The following is a 22,206-nucleotide window of genomic DNA, read 5'->3' on the forward strand; positions in this document are numbered from 1 at the left end:
TATATATATATATATAAATACAAATATTTATTCATTTATTAATCAATAAATCAATTTATTTATCCTTTTATAATCAATTATTATTAATATATATTGTCTATCAATTTCAATATCAATACTATTAATTAAAAAAATATTTATTTATTTATCATTAATAATTTACACTTAATATACATGTTTAATAATTATCTATGAATCAATAACATGTATTAAATTATTAATAATATTTAGTTATTCATTTATTTAATAAGTTGACCATAGCTATATCATAATCGTGAAAATGTGCAGTTAGTTCATCCTTCCAGATCTGTGTGTAAAACAAGTTCTCCTGATGTTCCCACAGACTATCACACTGGCTGATCTCGAGTGCCCCGACACACACCAACATTCATTACACTCACAGTGAGTCTGCACATGTCAACTTTAACCTTTGATACATGCCTGATGCTCTTCATTTACATATTCAGAGGCTGTTTGTTTGTTGGAAAGGTTGATTTTAACTCGTGCAATTGTTTAATATGTTACATGTTTAAGGTATTATGTTGTTGCAGCTTTCAGTCATTTATCACAGGCAGTGTTTCAGTTGTTATGGTGACAATAAACAAAGCTCAAACGTTCAGGTTCCTGTGTTTAATATCAGCTGATGTTTGCATTTCAGATCTCCTTTGGAGGAAAATCACGTCTCCTGTGGAACAGACAGGTAAAGATAATCTAATCTCACAGTCATGAAGGAGGATTTGAGGTATTCTCTCTGTAATCTCAGCTGTGTTCTTCTTCCAGACCTGAGGTTTCTGCATCCGTCAGTGTTCAGCATGTAAACGGGCCAACAGAGACACACATCAGAGGTCATCCACCTCACAGCGAAGCCCAAACACCACCAGACCCCGTCAGACAGCTGATCCAGGACGAGTTATTCAGACTAGTGCAGGTAACTTTGCTTTTCAATTATTACTTAAAGCTAGAGCTGTAGTCAAGTCCACCTTTGTCGAGTCCAAGACAAGGCAAGTTTATTTATATAGCACATTTCATACACTATAGCAAGTCAAAGTGCTTTACATAGAAAGGAATTAAAATATCACACTATGGCAATTCAAAGTGCTTTGCATAGAAAATAAGTACAAAATTATAAAAGGAATTAAAAGAGATAAAGTCCAAGACCAGGACTAGTCGAGACCGAGTCCAAAGATGTTCGAGTCCGAGTCAAGACCGAGTCCAACTGAGACCACTTCTGTCCTCTTCAAAACCATGTACTTAACTATCTATTCTAATATAATAATTTTGCATTATTATTTGTAATGATCAAAAAGCATGTGTGCATATTAAAGTGTATATATTTGCTGCATGTTTGTTTTTAAATTCACTACAGGTTTAGAATAGAATATTTGAATTAGTGCTGTCAATTGATTAAAGAAATTAACTAGATTAATCACACATTTTTTTCTGTGATTAATCGCAATTAAAAACAGTTTTAAAAAGTTTTTATATGTTTTTAATGTATTTTATAATGTAATAATTTCACAGTTAATCTCCAAATTAAAGTAGAAATATATATATATATATATATATAAAATGATATATTACAGAAAAAAATGTGTGATTAATCTAGTTAATTTCTTTAATCAATTGACAGCACTAATGCAAGTATTCTATTCTAAACCTGTAAATATATATATATAGACATTATATTTTAAATACTTGTTTAATATCATTTTTATGAATGAAGGCCAGTATTACTGATATTAATACAGCTACTGATGTCTCAAGGAAAAAGACCCCCCCCCTCCATTTTAAACTTTAATTATCAAGCTTATTATCAAGTGTATTGAAAGCTAACCATTTTTTTACATTTATTAGGCTTCAAAAATATAACAACTTTTAATTTAAGTGAACTTAAAATAATCCTCATATATACCCATAATAAATGTAATATTTACCTGTGCCCTATACATATACAGAAATTTAATAAAGTTGTCAAACAGTCTGCACTGCATAAATTATAAATTAAATATAGATTAATCCTTATTAAAGCTCTCTGTCGCCTTTGTTCTGTGATTAACTTTAATGACAGACAGAATTATTAGCTGCTGTCCCTTTAAAACCAGACGCTGATGCACATGACGCGGATCTCACTCGCGACTCATTCTCTCATCACTCTTTACGTTCATTTTAGACTATATATAACTCATTTAAGTCTGATTTTATCAGGATACTCTACAAAACGGACATTTTGGCATTAATGTGCGTGATGTTCGTTCAAGCCTGAAAGAGATCTCGATGCTGTTTCGGTGCCTATCGCTGAATAACATGTTCATATCGCGGTGAGACTGAAAATACCATTCATCTTTCAGTCCTACTCTCTAACATCATAAAAAGACTCAAATGCAAAGGCTAACTTTTATGTTCGGGTTGGGACATGCCTGCTGTTTGCTAAATGAAAATGAGTGACGCGGATCCAGGCATATACCAGGTGACCAATGTCAATGCCGAATTAAACCAATAACGTTACCCGTTTTCTAAACAAGCGCGCTCCATCAGTGGTTCAGTTTTGAATGAGAAAAAACATATATATTGCTGGACTCCGTCGAGTCTCAAGACCGGACTCAGCACTACAGCACTTCTTAAAGCTCTCTTGAAGTTCTTCGATACCACATCAAAAACTACGAGCCTAACTGATAAAGTTCAAACATTATTAAATACAAGTGAACAGTCAGTAATAAAATAAGAACAAACAAATTACAAGCAGAGATGAATACTAAATAAGTAGTATTCAGGTGCAGAAATGAATAATTAAACCTAAATGTAAAATAACACTATTTGTTCACTGTAGAAATTAAATATAGTTTCATCTTTGTTAAAGCTGTATTTAGTTGTTTTATTAACATTACTGACACAGACAACAGCAGGAATATTAGGCTACTGTCACTTTAAGAGTGAATAAACTGACACACATCCGGTTTCTTTCTCCACTGTTCACTGATGACAGAACCGAGAGAACACTCGCTGAGATATTGAGGGTATTTAGACATCATTGTGTGTGTGTGTCTGAAACACCTCTCTCTCTCTCTCTCTCTCTCTCTCTCTCTCTCTCTCTCAGCGAGTGTGTATGGTTGTGCGCACAGATAACGCGCGAGCCCTGATTTTCACTTCTTTGTTCGTGTTTATAATAGTTTGAACGTGTTTGGTCTTGCCAGTTTACACATTCAAATAATAAACTTTCACTCTATGACGGTTAAATGTTGCAGTTAATCCACGAATCCGTTGCTCCCCTACTAAAGCCCATCACAGTGTCCTGATCCCCTTGTGTTTCAGCTGCAGCAGATCAACTTCATGAGTCTCATGCAGGTGGTCGGAGCGTCCTTCGTAAACCTGCCGCTGTCTCAACCCAGCATGCATCAGTCTAATGTGACTGTACCACAGACCACTGCCATACCTGCACAGCATCAGCCTCAGCCCATCTCTCTTACCCACAATCCCCAACACACTACATGTGATGATGCCAACCTCCCAACACGAGCCACCAGGCCTGAGACGGTTAATAATGACGAACATCCTGTGAATGTGGATTCTGGATCGGCTCTGAATCCAAATATTACCCTCAAAACTCAGGTAACATTGGTCATTATATGTACCATTTACACTGTCAGTCAACAGTCATATAGACTGGGAAGAAATTAATACTTTTATTCAGCAAGGACGCATTAAACTTATCAAAAGTGACAGAGAAAGACATTTAAAATGTGTCAAAAGATTCTATTTCACACCATCAAAGAATCCTGAAAAATAAAATGGATCAATTTCCACAGAAATCTGAAGCAGCTCAACTTTTTTCAACATTGATAATAATCATAAATGTTTATTGAGCATCAGATCATCACATTAGAGTGATTTCTGAAGGATCATGTGACACTGAAGACTGGAGTAATCAACCTTTCTTAATTCAGCTTTGATCACAGGAATAAATTACACTTTAATATATATTCACATAGAAAACAGCTGTTTACATTGGAATAATATTTCACTGTTTTTACAGTATTTTTGATCAAATAAATGCAGCTTTGGTGAGCAGAAGATTAAAAAAAGCTTACCAACATAGTTTTTTTAATGCTATAAAAAATATACACTAAATTCACAAAATGATTTGAAAACATGCATTTTCCATTGAGAAAGATGTTTGAAACTACCTTTTAATGTTATTTTAATAGTATTGCATTCAAAATGATTTATTTTAGCCACCAATTAGAAGAAATGGGATTACTAGTCAGTGCCAGTAATCCAAAAATATTAACTAGAAGAATTAATAAAATAATTGCTAATATTTGCAGACACGTATGTGATCACTGATATAAAGCATCTTTACACAGCTAATTTAAATGCGTGCTCAAAATTCTGTGTGAAGATTTAACACTGCATAAAATCCAGACTACATTACCTAGTAGTATAATATTTCTGCTATTAAAAGTACACTATTAAAGCTGCTGAGTAGATGCAGTTATTCCACCTCTGAGCTTTAAAGCGTCTGTGTAAAGACACCTAGTAGCCACTTTTACAGTGTGACGGTTCGTACAAGGTGCTTAAAGTGCTTTAATTTGACTTTTTGAAATTTAAGTCCTGGAAAACCCTTGAAAACAGCCATTTTTATGACGAAGTGCTTGAAAAGTGCTTGAATTATTGAAAGACAAATATGGGGAAATTATTTTTAATTTTAGCGATAAAGCAATCTTTTCACACTAAATCAACACTGCTGTCCGTCTGATATAGATATAAAGGCATTTTCACTTGGCTATGAGCGTGATATTGCTCATAAATATCCAAGTATATGATATAGTTTTCATTTTAAGGTCAGTCATATATTCATGGGACAAAAAAAATCAGTTTGAATAAGGAAGTGATTTCTGTGTCATAGTCTCCTTTCAATGGTTAAAGTTACCGCAGTCACTGCATGTGCGGCACTTTATTTGTACCATTTTGTTTTATTAGTTTATTTTCATTCATTTATTTACCTTTTTTAGAATTTAAAAGATAATAGAGAAAGATATTGTTTGATAAATGAGATCTCTGAAATTAAAAAAATAAATTAAAACTAGTCCTTGAAAGTCCTGGAATTTGATTTTACAGTGTCTGTACGATCCCTGGTGTGAATTTGGCAATGAAGTGCTTCCGTATTATAATAAATCTCTCACAGGAAATTCCTCAGTTGACGATTCGCTCAGACTGGCCAGAGACCGGCCAATCTCCCGGCAGGAGTTTCATCCCGACGTCACACGGGCTTCTGACCACAGCCAATACACACTCGTCGTTTCATGTTGTTTCTGAAGCTCCGAAACCACACGGCCTCAGACTCCTCCAGCTGAACCCATCTCAGAGATCTCCTCCTCTTCCTCCTGTGAAGGATACCTGGGGTCCAGATCCCAGTCAGTCTGATCCCTCATCTGTCCCGAGGGCCGAGGATCGTAGCCGGACCCGAGCCGAATCACACCGTTATAACACACACACACAGGAATCTCTTCGTTTGCCTCCTGCTCCGCACAGATCTGTTGCTCTTCCTCTTCTGCGGTTTCACCCAGAGACCCAGAGAACCGTGACGCTGCCACGTATCCCACAATGCACCTTGGCAAGACCCAGTCTGGGCGTCTCAGCCACGGAACGCTATCCCAGAATTCAGCTTCTGCACAGAGAGCCGGATCCACCCGCCGCTGTGAGTTTACAGTTAGCTTGTCTTTCGTGAGCAATAACCACATTTACGCATCACTTTAATGGTTTCATGCATAGTTGTGTTAATAGTGTCCTATGTGAACATGTTCTGCATTTATTTTCCCCAGTTTTTTTTATTTGGTTGTTTGCTTGCATTTCATTGAGACATAAAACATGGATAACATCTAGAAAAATCCTCCCAGCAAAAGGAAAATGACAACTATATACTGCGGCAACTATAGTTGCCATTGTGCTTATTTTACTACACTCAAGACTTACACACACGTTTTTATTATCAGGAGCAAATTCACCAAAGTGTTCATTTCACAATCCACTGTCCATTAAACATATTTAGCTAGACTCGTAATATTTCTACCCCTTTGAGGAAATTGTTGATACTTTTAAAAAGGGTTTTAACCAAGTAAATCCAAACTTAGTTATACGTTTTTTTTTTTTTTGGTTAAAAAAATGAACCTTGAACACCTTATTTAGTTTTATTTTGAAATAAATATACCTGGTTCTCTCCATGAAACATAGCCATACAAGCTGGAATGGCGTTAAATAAAAAAATTAATAAAAAAATCACTATAATATTGTATAATAATTGAGTTTTATAATAATAGTTTTTATCATAATAATACAAAATAAAATTTCTTATTTTACTATTCTATTCTATTACTATTCACTCTGAACAATAATTGCATTTTCTCATCACTTTACATATAATTAATTAATTTATAACTTTACATAATAATTGGATATTTTTTTATTATAGTTTTTATGATAATAATAGAAAATATAATTATTTTTCTTTTGATTTTTACTATTCACTCTGAGTAGTTCTCATCACTTTACATATAATTAATTTATTTATAATTTTTCATAATTGGATATTTTATAATAGTTTTGTATGATAATACAAAATATAATTTCTTATTTTTCTTTTGATTTTTACTATTGTCTGTGAGCAGTAATCACATTTACTGATCACTTAAAATTAATCTATTTATTATTTTTCATAATAATGATATTTTTATTATTATAATAATACTACAAAATTTAATTTATTTTCTTTTGAATTTTACAGTTCACTCTGAGCAGTAATCACATTTACCCATCACTTAAAATTAATCTATTTATTATTTTTCATAATAATGATATTTTTATTATTATAATAATACTACAAAATTTAATTTATTTTCTTTTGAATTTTACAGTTCACTCTGAGCAGTAATCACATTTACCCATCACTTTACTTATAATTAAATTATTTGTAATTTTGTATAATAATTGGATATTTTATAATAATAATTAATTAATAATAATTTTTTCTTTTTTCTTTTGATATTTACAGTTCACTCTGAGCAGTAATCACATTTACTTAGAATTAATACATTTTTAATTGTGTATAATAATGGAATATTTTCTAATTATCAAATTCTGATCTAATTATTTTCACGTTTTACTCTGAGCAGTAATCACATCTACTTATTAACTTATAAGTATTTTGTAATAACATTTAATAATTTTAATAATAAAAAAATCTTACTTTTTATGTTTTACTCTGAACAGTAATCACATTTACTGATCACTTTATTTATAATGAATTTATTATGATTTATATGAGATATATATATGATATGATATTTATATATAAATAAATATATATTTAAAATGCTATCAAAATATATTTAGAATAAAAAAATCATTATATATATATATCATTTATAATATAATATAATATAATATAATATAATATAATAATATTTATTTATTTTATATTTTCTCCTTTTTTTAATGGATTCATTTAAACATTAAACGATTCAATTTCAACTCAAAAACACTACATGTTCCTTTTGGAAAATGACATTAAGAGCTCGCAAAAACAAAACCAAAGGACCTGTTAATAACCCCATAACAGGCATCAGCTGCATTGGTCTGTGATGTTCAGTCCTGTCAGTGTGACGCGTTCACTTGTTACTCTCGATGTTTCGATGTGTGGATGTTCTGCTTATAAGAGTTGCTGCGGTCTGTCTGTCATGTAGGATTTGCGTTTGGACTCGGCTCCTGTACGAACTCCTCGTCTCATCCCACTGGAGGAGCTGTTGAAGTGGACCAACGCCAGACACCCCAGACTGCAGCTCTTAAACACACACACCGTCCCGGAGAACAAGCGCACGACAACCAGCCCGTCCAGCAAGAGGTCAGAGATCTGGCCCGTGTCTGTTGGGTTGCTTTAGTCGAGGGCAGCTTTAGTGGTGTGATCTATGTGCTCAAACCCAGGGCTGGCCATCCATTCACATGTTCCAATTCCATTTGATCTTGATTCGCAAGTTCTCAATTCCATTCGAATTCGATTCTCGATTTTTTTTTTTTTTTTTTGATTATTTAATTTTTTTACAAACCTGTATAAAGAAATTTAAGAGCCACAAACCTGTATATATTAAACTTTTTATTTTAGGTACATTGGGTACATTAGAACAGAACCCAACTCTATATTTCAAATGGATTGAATGAATTGACAGGGTTTTGATGCAAGATGAAAAATTTATGCTGAAAATCAGAAAGACTGCAAGTCAGAACAGTCGTTATTATAACAGTTATTTTATGTTTAAGATTAAACACACATGAAATCTCACAGCATTAGTGTAACATGGAGGCTGTGAACTGTGGAGGAAAACTAATACTGGCTTTCGGGTGATATATATCAATAAATATGGGAAAAAATCAATTCATGGCGAATTCTTTGAGAATTGATTTTGAATCGACCACATTTTAAAAATGTAAAAAAAAAACTCAAACCATGTGACACATGAGGATTTGTTGTTGTTGTTGCAGATTTGTGTTTTCTGTCTAATATTAAATCTTATTTAGACGGAAGAGGAGAGAGGAGAAAAACAAGGAGGACAAGATCGGAGTCACATTCAGACCGGAGGACTCCATCATTCCTCCAGATGAGGTATATGCGAATCAAAACTGTGTTTATGTATTTTTGCTAAGCTCTTCCTTTAAGTGAAGATGTCCTGTTTGTTCATGTGTGCAGGCTGCAGAAGATGTGCCCGATCAGAATGATGCAAACACCACTCCTTTAGGTGAATTCTTTACTATTATTTACATACCATTATAGTTTTGTATTTATTAATATTCATATTTTTTATTTATTTTAGGTTTTTTTCTTTTAGTAATTGTGCTTTTGTCATTTTTATTATTATTTTTTGTAATTTTATTACTTTAATTTCATTTCTTTATCTAATATTTATATTTGCAGTTTTCCTTTTAGTTTGAGTAATTTTGCTATGCGTTTTTGTCCTTTTATAATTATTTTACAAATATTTTTTATTTAGAACTAATTTTATTAGAGTTTTAGTAATTGTATGTGTTTTTGTCATTTAAATTATTATTTTTTATTTAGTTTGAATTCATTTTATTAGAGTTTTAGTAATTGTGCTATGCGTTTTTGCCTTATATTTATTTATTTAAAAATATTTTTTATTTAATTAACTAATTTTATTAGAGTTTTAGTAATTTGATGTGTTTTTGTCCTTCAAGTTAAACTTTACCAAGACAACATTTCTCATTTTCGTTCAAGTTTTTTGATATAATATCTATATTAAATATTAAGGCTGTGTCATTGTTCAGATGAAGTCAGTTCAGTGTTGATTCAGTTCTGCTGTAAAGTTCATCGGTTATTAAACGCTGCAGGCGTTGACTCTGAGTTGAGTGGACTGGCGTTGTTGGATAAGGCGTACGTCACCTCGGCTGAGCTTCATGCGTTCGCCTCCACACAGAAGAGACCGCCTGAGATCCAGGACGCCTCTACAAACACTGACACCGGTATGTGTGCGCTAATCACTAATCCACATATCACACACTTTAAAGGGGTCGTTGGTATGGTAAGTTGGTTGATTCTTTAGGGTCCTCATGTAAAGTTTGTAACATACTTTGGTTAAAATTCCTCAATGGTTGTTTTTACCTCCTCAAAAACAGCTCTGTTTAAATAGAATATATTTGAATGCGTATTATAATATTACAATGCCATACTGTACTAAAATAAAAAAAACACAGCTCTGTTTCGGCACATATCTCTTTAAATGATAATGAGCAACTGCTCACCCCACCCCTCTCTTCTGTGGGGCGTGTCGACACAAGGCTGAGGGCGTAGATATGCTAATACAGGACATATGGTCGTGGGCGGAAAATCCGCTTTTTGAGGATTAAAAAAGGAGTGAATGGATTTTTTCATTGTATGGTGGTTGTGTCCACACACTGCAAAGACACACTTATATGCAAACACCATATAAAAGTGAATTTTGCATCCGATGACCCCTTTGACTTCACTAATGTAAGTTCTGCTTTGGTTTACTCTAGAACTACCTCGCTCCATCACAGATCGAGATGTTTCTGTCCAACCTCAGTCTCCTCCCAGCATGCCGTCTGCTCGTAAGTTCATGAGAGGAATGTGATCTTCAGCTCTTTGTTGAATTCACACAGGGTCCACAATAGGGATGCGCGGTATACCGGTACTGCAAAAATACCGGTATATATTATATTTCAAACGGTACAATATCATAATTTTGCTCAATTCGGTATTTAATGCGCTGCTGTTTCGAAGTTCACCGCTAGGCGGCAGTGCGCTACCCAAACTGACGCGGGTCACGCACAACCGGCAAACGGTGACAACGGAGGAACACGATGGATCAAACAGATGAAGCTCATTCTACACGCCCGAAATTAATAAATAAAGAGAGCAGTAGGAGTGAAATATAGCATTACTTTGCCTACAAAAGTAAGGAGAAAGGTGAAGCAACAGACCTCAATGCACCACTCTACAAACACTGCTTTAAATTTGCGACGGGAGGCAACACATCAAATCTGGCTAACGTTGAGCACTTGTCACTTGATCATCCTGACTTGTTCAAAGAGTTCAGAGATCGACAGGTGAGTCCATCATTCAACTGTTTTAATTTAGACTTTTATTCATAGCGCACATACATAAAAGCTTATCAATTAAATATGACACGGTAAACACGAAAGCTCAAATGTGCTTGCATGACACGCTAGAACCAATGAAGTTTAGGTCTCATAATTTTTGCACTTTCAAACAATCATATATTAATTGAATTTGAATGAATAAAGAGATTAGTGATATTAATTTTAGTATTAGTGATAGTAAAATGAATGGCATATCACTGCTGCTGTGGCGAGTGCGACCCCTAGAGGAATCTAAGGAATCTAGAGTAATAGTAGTAATATGGATATTACTAATATGAATGTTAGAGTAACACTTTACATTTAAGCTACATTTGTCAACATTCATTAGGTAACCTGACCTAACCGTATTATAGCATTTATTAATCTAGATCAATCAGTAATTATTATTTATACTAATACATGTTTAGCATGTTAACATTACTTTATATGCAATGCATTAAACTAATATGAACCCAAACACAAACCAAACAGTAATCAAACCAAGATGAATAAATGCTATAAATGTTGATAATTCTCTGTTAATGCATGACAGCTAAAAATGACTCATTTCATTATTCTATTATTATTCTATATTAATCAATTATTATAGATATTAACCTATTTTAATTGTATCATTTCAGGTTTCTTTCTTTCTTTTTTTTTCAAAATCCAAAATTTAATCTACTGTAAGTTCCCTGACTGTTTTTTATTTATTTATTTATTAGTTTCAAGCAGTGTTTTTTAATAAAATTGTTTCAATTCACTTAAATTTTGAGGCTGGTTATTTGTCACCTGTGGTATCGATTTAGTATCGATACCGAGGTATTAGGTTCTGGTACCGTACCGAAACCAAAATTATGGTATCGAGCCATCCCTAGTCCACAATGAGCACTTGAGACGCCGCAGATTCATATCAAACTGGCCTTTTTTATTAATTGATGAATTGCAAAATGATGCTTGGTTAAAAAAATGTATCCATGGGAAACTTTTTTTAATTTATTTTTTACTTAAGCACCATAAGCAAATCTAGTGGAAAAAAAAATAATAAAGATGGTATAATAAAGGGAAAAAAAGTGACACAAAATCATGGAAAATATTTGTATTTAGCAATTTCTTAGAGAAAAAAATTATTATTATCATTACTATTATACAGTATATGTACTTTTTGTAAAATACTATTTCATGGCCATTAAAAAATATTTATATCCAGTAGATGTTCATACACATCATTGGAAGATAAGAAGAATCAGTGACAGAAAATTGTGAAAATAATCCCAAAAATGAGTGTGATTTGAAATAAATTTGAAACTATCGCAGTTATCTCAATGATCAGGCAATTAATCTATAATTTTAACAGGCCTATTTATATACCATTATAGTATTTATTAAGATTTTGCACTTATTAATATTAATATATTTTTAAATATAGTAGTAGAGTAGACAACTGATTAGCATAATGATTTTATAGATGTGTTGTATTTTATTTTATTGTATTGTTTTGTATTTCACTCATTTATTTTTCGCCTTTACTTTTGTCTCTGTCCAGCGCTTTGATCAACTTTGGTTGTTGTAAAGCGCTTTATAAATAAAAATTGATTGATTGATTGATTAAATGTATATTTAGTTTAGATTTTAGATTTAGAATCATGGGAAAATGTAGTATTTATCATAATTTCCCAGATTTGTTTCTAATAATAATTATCATTATTATTATCATCATTATTATTATATTTGTGTTTTTTTTTTCTGGTAAATTATGCAAAAAATTCTGTTTTATAGCCAGTAAAAAACAAAAGGTAGTAAATATTCATACACACCATTTCAAAATATTTAATTTAATTTAATTTAATTTTATTTATATATATATATATATATATATATATATATATATATATATATATATATATATATATATATATATATATATCATTATATGTGTAGATGTGATTTTTTTTTTGCACATTATTTGTTTACTGTGTGTTTCTACACTCGCAGCTGAAGGAGGGCTGCTAGATGTCGCTCCAGTCGTTCCTCCAGATGTGTTCCTGAATCTTCGCTACTCTAGAGATACATCATCAGACCAGCCGGAAAGCAGAAGCCTAGCGCAGTCTGACGCAGATCTCGTAGGGGAATGCTGCACTGAAAGCCATCAGACCATAATCTAATCAAATAATGTTTTGACAGTTTGAGTGTTTTTTTAGAAGTAATTCTCTCTTTGCTGTTCTTGTATTGTTGTAGAATCCTGAGGGCCGGAGGTTTATTAATGTGATCGATCTGACAGACGACTCTCTTCTTCAGAATCTGCCTTCACTTCCCCCGTCGTCTGCTGAGCTCCACCTACTAGCAGCTTCTGTCCTAAACCCCGCCTCTTCTGATGTAAACCACGCCCCTAAACCTGCCTTAAGCCCCGCCCCCAACAACACTGAGCACTTTACTGAGAATCCAAATGGAGAGATTCCAGGTACACTGTTTATTTACATGAACAAAATAACTACTAATAAAAGTCTTTTAGGGAAGGGATTCCCAAACATTTTTGTCCTTAAAATTACTTAAAATACAAGTTAATATTTCAGTAATAATTAACCACACATTTGCATGTTCACAATTCTCTGATGTCAGTTAATGGTCACTTTGCAAGCGCCAACGCTCCACAGTTTGAGCTACAGGAAAGATATATTTAGTTATTGTCTTGTTTTCGTCTGTGAAAAAATGTCGTAATGAAGAAAATGATACGTCAACGAAATGAACACTGATCCAAACTAACCGGCCTTCATCCCCTGCAGGTGTGTGTGTGTCTCCGGAAGCTGTGCTGGGTGGAGACCCCGTGACCCTGAGCGCGCTGAAGGCCGTGAACACTCCTGGTTTGGAGCGAGCGCTGATGTCCAGGAGTCAGATCTCGGCTCGGCTCTCAGAGATGGACTCTCAGCTGCTCAGACTGCAGAGCATCGCAGATCACATGGACAGAGAGTTCGCCAACACCAGACTGGTGAGAGACCAACAGTGCATGCTGGGTAACACTGTGTTCTGTGAAACACAACCAACAAACAATCTAAAATATAAATCACAGAGAATTTTTTTTATTAAAGTTCCCCATTATGCTTTTTTATACAATAGACTGGGCCATCTGACCAATCAGAGCAGAGTAGACCAATCACAACCATAGACTGTAAAAAAAAGATGGACGACGCCCCTTCACTCTCTTCCATTGATGAAAAGTGAAGCCGCCAAAGTCCTAATATGTCTCTGACATCTTGCGCTGATTTGGGACCTGATTCTGCGTAGTAGTTAGCCTGAAGTAAAGCAGCGATATCAAGGTCCCGCCCTCACTCCCGCAGAAACGATTACTACAAAGTTTACTGTGTGAAATATACAGTTATGGACATGTAGAAATTAAAGTTGAAGATCCAATCTCCTCCCGAAAATCCCCCAAAAAAGTCTGTTGGTGCCTCAGTGATACTTCGTCTTGAGAAGCTGTCAATCACAGCTGTCAATCATGACGTCACATTCACGTTTTTATTGCATCAAATAACAAACCAAGATCAAACTTGTTTAAAAAAACGAACACTTAAACTTAAATCAGCGTGATAAAAACTATCTTAAATGACAGAAAAACCTTTGGAAAAAACTTATTTGAAGTGTATTTTGATTGTTTAGTTTCCATCGACCCCATGGGGAGGCGGGGTTTATGAGCTATACTTGGACCAGTCATCGGGGGGGCGATCGAGACACTTTGGCTTCACTTTTCAGGACTTGTGCGGCACACTTGATCACAACAGACTGGGGCATCTGACCAATCAGAGCTAGACCAATCACAGCAGACTGAGCCATCTCACCAATCAGAGCAGAGTAGACCAATCACAGCAGACTGAGCCATCTGACCAATCAGAGCAGAGTAGACCAATCACAGCAGACTGAGCCATCTGACCAATCAGAGCAGAGTAGTGTATGCTCTCGGAAAGGAGTTAGAGACCAAGTCCTTGATCGAACTGTTTCAGACACATAGAGCTAGCATGGTAATGCTACTCTAATTAATAACCAGTTGATTCTGTTTTAATTTTAATTTTGTAATATTTTATAGTTATTATTATATATTTTATAGTATATTATTATAGTTTCTATGCTATATTTAATCTAAGCAATTTTGTGCATGTCTCATTTGCTACAACTAAATAATAGCTAAAAAGCGATCCAAAGCAAACTGAATGGAAATGATGACCAATCATTTCTACAGCTAAATCATATAATGTGTAAATGATCAGCTCTTGACCTCCATATATCAGCTGTCAGACACTCAGATCTGTGAAGCGCTACTGACTCCTGTTGTGTCCTGTTGTCCTCCAGCTGGTGAACCGTATCGAGACCCTGAGCCCCTCGGTGAAGAAGCCTCTGTCCGGCGCGCTCAGAGTCACACAAGAAGGTTAGAAAGCTTTAGTGGCTTTATATAGAGAAATAAACAAGCCCACTGATCAGTGTGTGTTTCTGCAGTGAGGAGTTACTGTCCTTCACCGCAGCGCTTCCTCCCCGACAGAGAGGATGAGGAGTTCCTGTCGTCTTCTGTTCTGAGCCGATGTTCAGTCCATCAGGAGCGCTCTCCTCCTGCAGGTACACTGTCATCTCTACTCACATGTGGGACCCTGGACCACACAACCAGTCACATGGGTCAGTTTTTTGAAATTGAGATTTATACATCACCTGAAAGTTGAATAAATAAGCTTTCCATTGATGTATGGTCTGTTATGATAGGACAATATTTGGTCGAGATACAACTATTGTAAATCTGGAATCTGAGGGTGCAGAAAAATCAAAACATTGAGAAAATCTCCTTTAAAGTTGTTCATTTATGTTGGCGATTGTGCAGCATCCACTCACAAAAATACATGTTTTATATATTTACGGTAGGAAATTTACAAAATATCTTCATGGAACATGATCTTTACTGAATATCCTCATGATTTTTGGCATAAAAGAAAAATCGATAATTTTGACCCATACAATGTATTGTTGGCTATTGCCACAGATTTACCCGTGCGACTCGAGACTGGTGACGTGATCCAGGGACATAAATGTTTAGAAATCAACAGATATGTTTGTGATTTGCTGCATTGCTCAACGCTACAAAAATGTGTTGTAAATAGAAACCAGTTTCCCAAATATTCAATTCAATTCACATTTATTTTTACAGCGCTTTTCACAATACACATCATTTCAAAGCAGCTTTTCAGATTACTTTTCAGTCCACATTACATTATTTACAGTGATCTGATATCAGAGGAAACTTCTAAGTTATGTATTTCAGGAATGTACATATACATATAACAGTTAGCGAAAAAGGTATTCATTTAAACTGTAATAATTTCATGCAGAAACAATGAGCTCATTGAAGTAATGAATACTTGTTTGCTAACAAATGATTGATATTTAGAAAATTGTAGCGTTGGTGCAGTTGATAAAGATATGCTTTATAATGGAGAAAACTGATCCTAGACCAGCAGTTTTTCAGCTTTTCCCACTAAAAGCAGTCAGATATACAACAGCCTGTAAATGATTTTACTTTATATTTTTGTTGTGCTGTTGTTTTTGTGTAATAGATGTTCACTGCATCACTCTGTGTATAATCCAGTTTCAGACACTCATGTTCACTGGTGTGTGTTCAGTTTAACATGATCTCGTTGTTTTCAGTGAAACCAGAGCAGCGTAAACGAGATACTGATCCAGGTGAGACACACACACACACACACACACACACACACACACACACACACACACACACACACACACACACACACACACACACACACACACACACACACACACACACACACACAGTTTTTGTAACTTACACCTACAGCTGCAGTCATGGACGTCAGTGTTGTTGGTTGTTTCCCTGCAGGATTGACCGAGTCTGTGCTTGAGAATCCTGGGAAGTAAGTCAGTATGAAAGTATTCGACGCTCTCAGCCTTTGCCGGTGATGTCTCTGTATCTGTCCGTCTGATCATCCCTCTGTTAATGTGTGATCAGTGGAGAGGAGACTCTCGGTGTGAGCGGCCTCAGTGACGTGAAGGACATCTTGTGTGAGTTAATCAGGGACGGGGCTTTATCCCGATCCGCGCTGGATCTGTCCCGATCCGGAGCGCCGCACCTGAGCAGGTGAGAGTCTCAGGAATCATACTAGGATGCTTACATTTTTTCCCAGTTGCTAACACACAATTTTGCAAATTAGGCTGGTTTTATCAAAACACTTAACACAACTCACAAACCCACACACACAAACTGCAAAATACCAAATATATCCTGCAAAATGAAGCACTGCAACCAAAACTACACACAGCATTATCAAAATCAAACTTTTGCAGGAAAATAACACACACTTCATTCATATTAGCAGAGTTTTGTCTAAGCATCTACACACTGTTGGGCGTAATGAAGAGCACTCTCATCTTTAGGATGCTTTGCCATAATACTAAAATAGTTCAAATTGTAGAAAATCCTTCAGATTGTTCACATGCACAGAAATATTAGCAGATACACACACACATGCTGTTGAAACATTTATTTTTTTATTTTTCACCAAACGAGTCAGTGCAACATATGCACAGCAGAAATATTTACACTGGACTGAACACAAATATGCTCATGAAAAAACAGTAAAGCTGAAAAACATTGAAGTGTTAACAGTTAAGCATTGAGGTGTTTGGTCAGGTGACACGTGTATCGGCCAATCAGCTCACGGAGTGTCATTTTGAATGGCAGTGTTTTGAAATGGCAAACATGTGACTTTATGTCAGATTGTTGTGTGTTACGCAGAGAACCGTGTTCGGTGTGTTTAAAAAATGCCATTTTGAATTGCAAAATGTGTGTAAAGCAGAAACTGTGTTTAGACTTTTGGAGACTTGAGAAGAGGTTTTGCTCTCTGTGTGTCAGTGTAAATAACTGTGCAGTGTGTGTCATTTTAGTGTGTTAGCAACTGGAAAAAACTGTAGTCCTAATTCAGCAATTTTGATATTAGTTTTAGCAAATGTTTCTTTCTAGAGTCTTCTTTCCCTATTATGTCCTATTAGTCCTATTATGGTGTTAGTCAAAGTTTCTTTCATCAGTTGTTGAGTTTTTCATAAGCAGTTTTTACTCAGATGCAATGTTATTTTAGTGTCATTAATATGACATTTTATTAATATTTTGAATTAGTTTTTATTTTTATGTTTAGCATTTTATTTTTAAGTTTAGTTAATGTTATAGTTTTTTTGTTGTGTGTTTTTGTGTAATTGTTTTTAAATGTTAGTTCATTTTTATTTTAGTTTTAATTTTAATCATTTTAGTAGTTCAGCTTAAACTAAACAAAAATTTGAAATGCTGCCTTTGTTACTAACTGAAATAATTTCTTATATTTATACAGTATATATACATATATATTTATCTCAATCTCTCTCTCTGTCTCTCTCTCTCTCTCTCTCTCTCTCTCTCTCTCTCTCTCTCTCTATATATATATATATATTTTTTTTTTTTATAAAAAATTTCAGATTTTTTTTTTTTTCTTTAATAGTTTATAGTTGTCTGTACTTCCCCTGTTTGGATAAAAGGGTCTGATTGATGAACATCTAAATGTAAATGATCTCTGTTATGATTGGCTAACAACAGCCCTGCTAAGTAGATTAGTGAGGGATGCGTGACATATTTACTGATTGATTTGATTGGTGTGTTTATGTGTGGTGGGCGGCAGGTCAGAGGTCAGTCCGAGCGGAGCCATGATGGAGGAGGAGCGGAGGGATCTGAGGATGTGGATGAGGAGGAAACAGAGAGAGCGACTGATGGAGTACCGTAAACAGAGAGAAGAGAAGAGGGCGAGCGAGCGCAGACCCTTCATCTCTCCTCTTACACACGTGAGACGCCTCAGAGCAGACATTAATACACTGATTGTGTGGTCAAACTGTTTGCTTTTCATGATAACGATTCTCAGAATCAGTATTCCACAGTTTTCTCTAATGCAAAGCCTTATTTCTGTTGGATTATGAAGCATGTATTATTTGCGTATTGATTTTGAATGGTAGGTATTTTTATATATAATCACTACCATTCAAACGTTTGAGGTAAAACTGCAGTAAAAAGTGAAATACTGTTAAAACAAATTGTTTTCTATGTGAATATCTAGTAAAGTGTAATGTATTCCTGTGATCAAAGCTGAATGTTCAGCATCATTACTCCAGTCTTCAGTGTCACATGATCCTTCAGAAATCACTCTAATATGATGATTTGATGCTCAAGAAACATTAATGATTAAAAATAAAATTAAAAACCGACTATATGTAAATAGCAATCATAATTTGTAATTAATAATAATGTTATATAGACGCTGTACATTACAGATATTTTCTTGGAAAAAAGTGTGCAGCATTTTTTTAAGAATTATGAATTTCTTCACAAATATTGTACACAGATTTACTTCTATACTGAAAAACCTTCAGATGAATCATCATTTGCATTCATTTTGCTTTGAATCTGGACAATCTCTAGCTTTTCCCACATGTTTTGAAGTCTATAAGTAACTTTACTTTAAGTAAGAAGCTTTAGTTTTGCACAAAACTCTTGATAACTTTTACTTCTCTGAATAATTCACCTCCGTTTCAGAATCCAACCTCTGTGGATCTGGCAACCAACAAGAAAAGCAAAGAAGAAAGAGACAGGTATGATTATGTATTACGAGTGTTAAACGAACATTAGTTGTGTCCAGAATGAAGCACTACACTATGCACTTATATTATGCAATATGGACTCAAACATCTAGTGTATGAATTTTATACGGTTATGTCAACGTCTGAGTCCGATGTAATTAAGTGCATTTGCAAGCGTTTGAAGTGCACTTTATATTTTTGTAATTTTCAGTGTGAATACTCTATTTATACTTTAGAAAACAGTTAGTTCCAGTCCTTGATTCTGATTGGTCAATAGTTGTGTTTTATTCACGATAAAACACTATGACCGATTCACCCAACGGTTCTCTGTATCACTACACACACCCATAGCAACCACTCTTAGCAACGTAAACACATGCTCTCATTGATAATGATCATTAAAGCTAGAGTAGAGTATTGAGAGATCGAGTAAGCGAGAGATCCTGCATTAACAGTATAGCACTTTCTTTCAGCTCAGTCCTATACTCGTAATAAAAAATCAGTTTGAATATCCGCTGCAATATATTGTCCTTTTAATAGTAAAGGGGTTTATAACACGCTAATCATCACACCAAGTTAGACTCCTTTCAATATAAAAGTCTTCTCTACTGACTGACTCACTCATTAAGACAGTCTTCGCCGCCATCTAATGGTGAAATAATGCATGTGACTTCTGTTGCTTTTAACAGTCAGGGACTACTTTTTCCAGCGGAAGGAAGGCTTTTAGTGATTTTACATCATGAAAGTTGCATAGACACATATTTTTAGGCTTTAATATTGGTATTGTGTGGTAACCGTTTTATAAAAGCAATAAGGTACTCGAGGCTAGCGCTTTATCGTGTATAAGTCAGTCAGTCACCCGTGACTTATTCACGATACAGCACTAGCATAATAATTAAAATTTTCTTTTATTGTCATTGCATGTATTATACAATGAAATTAATTAGCAAACCTTAATTTCATTGTATAATACATGCAATGACAAAAATTGAAATTGAAATGAAGCATGTGGGAATCCACTGAATAGGTGCGTCCCGATTGACACATTTCTCCATGTGCTCTCAGGATGGTTCTCCAGGAGCATCATGAACAGAGAGCTCGTGACGCCTGTAGTCTGATCACCGACCTGCTCACGACACCACTGAACCTTCCCACAATCCTCCACGAGACGCTCAGGTCAGTGCCGTCTGTGTTACTGTGTGTTCACCATGGGGAAATCTACAGTAACATGGGGAAAAAATATATGATACACCGGTGTTTCGCCAGATGAGAAGTTTATATATGTATCTTTTTTTTTTTTTTACTCTTTTAATTTCTTTTATAAATGTATCATCTTTGTATCTCTTTTAATTCCTTTTATAACGGTTTTAATTTTCCTTGCTTTTATTTTGTGATTATTTTAATTTCTTTCAGTGTAAAGCACTTTGAATTACCATAGTGAATGAAAGAAACGGCTAAAGACACGTCGTTTTCGGCAACACTTGATCCATTAATACTAACACTTTCTCTTCTATTCTATATCTATTAAAAAAGAAAAAAGGTTTAGTTTATTTAGACTACTGCGTTAGACTAAACGGAGAAGGGTCACAGCACTTGCCTAGTGTTGGCCTATTGTTAGTTTCACTATTGTTCTCATTTGTAAGTCGCTTTGGATAAATGTAATTGTGAATATAAATAAACTGGCCTCACTGTTGCGTCTGCGCAACGCCTTCTGCAATCAGCTAAACGTGATGCATCTTTACAGGAACCTTTTGGCATCTCTGTGTGTTTTTGAGACGGAGCCAGTGTTTAGTTTTGGAGGAGCACAAATCACGCTTAATATCCTCCTCTGTGTTTCAGGAGCAGAAGTCAATCCTCTGGGAAAAATAAGAGGATTCCCAAGAACCCGAGCGGACCACACAGACGCTCGGCATCTTCTCTGGGAAAGACTGTTGTGCTTCAGGAGAAATCTGCGGGAAAAGCCCACGGCTCATTAAACCAGAGGCTCGGGCTGCACAGACCAGGTTCATGATGTAGAATTGACTGATTTCAGTTATTAATGGTGATCGAGATCATTTTAAAAACTAAATATCACTTCAATCTCACGTTTCACATTCAGCCAGTGATCTTCCAGGCGATCGGTTATCCCAGGTTACCCGGCGCGGGATGCTGTCCGACCTGAGGACCAGAGGAGGGACAAAGACCGCTCATCAGAGTATGGAGTTTCTGAATGTGTTTTTGTAAAAATATCAGAATCAGAATGAGGTTTATAGCCAAGTCTGTGCACAGGGAATTTGTCTTGGTGAAACTTCTAGTAAACAAAATACAGTCAAACCAACAATTATTGGTTTACTAGTGTGTGCAGGACACTATAGTTCATTTATGTAAGTGAGGAGAGCAAAATAAAGTAAACTGTGACATATTATACAGTAGCCTAATATTGTCCATAAAGTGACTACCAGTAACATTAATAAACATTTGGGAGCAAAAATGATTGGGACACTTTGAGCTGATCATGTTTTGCTGAAGTGTGTTTTCTTTAATTGCTAATGCTCTTTTTACACACAGACTGAACACAATGAAGCATTGCTTGGTGATTGGTTGAGCTAAACTGGTATTATCTAATTGTGTAGTTAAATTTAACAGCTGACAGATATTCAACATAATTCATGTGTGAGACAGTCTAACAGAAGGACGGACAAAACCAGTCAAATATCAACTGAGTTCTGCTCATATTTATTACCATTTTCTAAACTATAGCGAATAAACTGTGATAATGTGAGAAATGTTGAAGGCGTGTGAATAAGTTTTGGTTTAGGTATATATACACAATAAATAAAACATACAAAATATGTATGTACAGCATCATCTATATACAGATATATTTATGCAAGGATATTT

At 34.9% G+C, this 22,206-nt stretch overlaps 1 protein-coding gene across 1 annotated transcript in view; it reads left to right on the forward strand.

The window, feature by feature from the left end:
- cplane1 (ciliogenesis and planar polarity effector 1) overlaps window positions 1-22,206 on the forward strand; it is a 60,876-nt gene that overhangs the window by 37,382 nt on the left and 1,288 nt on the right. Inside the window, exons 30-52 of the mRNA XM_081353699.1 lie at window positions 344-402; window positions 659-700; window positions 781-928; window positions 3,310-3,606; window positions 5,183-5,695; window positions 7,737-7,894; window positions 8,566-8,650; window positions 8,735-8,783; window positions 9,394-9,525; window positions 10,060-10,131; window positions 12,658-12,785; window positions 12,901-13,123; window positions 13,446-13,648; window positions 15,004-15,079; window positions 15,148-15,264; window positions 16,342-16,377; window positions 16,553-16,586; window positions 16,682-16,810; window positions 18,378-18,537; window positions 19,283-19,338; window positions 20,392-20,502; window positions 21,166-21,329; window positions 21,425-21,520. Coding sequence (XP_081209825.1) covers window positions 344-402; window positions 659-700; window positions 781-928; window positions 3,310-3,606; window positions 5,183-5,695; window positions 7,737-7,894; window positions 8,566-8,650; window positions 8,735-8,783; window positions 9,394-9,525; window positions 10,060-10,131; window positions 12,658-12,785; window positions 12,901-13,123; window positions 13,446-13,648; window positions 15,004-15,079; window positions 15,148-15,264; window positions 16,342-16,377; window positions 16,553-16,586; window positions 16,682-16,810; window positions 18,378-18,537; window positions 19,283-19,338; window positions 20,392-20,502; window positions 21,166-21,329; window positions 21,425-21,520 — 3,088 coding nt within the window. The remainder of the gene's footprint in view (window positions 1-343; window positions 403-658; window positions 701-780; window positions 929-3,309; window positions 3,607-5,182; window positions 5,696-7,736; window positions 7,895-8,565; window positions 8,651-8,734; window positions 8,784-9,393; window positions 9,526-10,059; window positions 10,132-12,657; window positions 12,786-12,900; window positions 13,124-13,445; window positions 13,649-15,003; window positions 15,080-15,147; window positions 15,265-16,341; window positions 16,378-16,552; window positions 16,587-16,681; window positions 16,811-18,377; window positions 18,538-19,282; window positions 19,339-20,391; window positions 20,503-21,165; window positions 21,330-21,424; window positions 21,521-22,206) is intronic.

Source organism: Scardinius erythrophthalmus, assembly GCF_964197995.2.
Source record: "Scardinius erythrophthalmus genome assembly, chromosome: 23".
NCBI lineage: Eukaryota > Metazoa > Chordata > Actinopteri > Cypriniformes > Leuciscidae > Scardinius > Scardinius erythrophthalmus.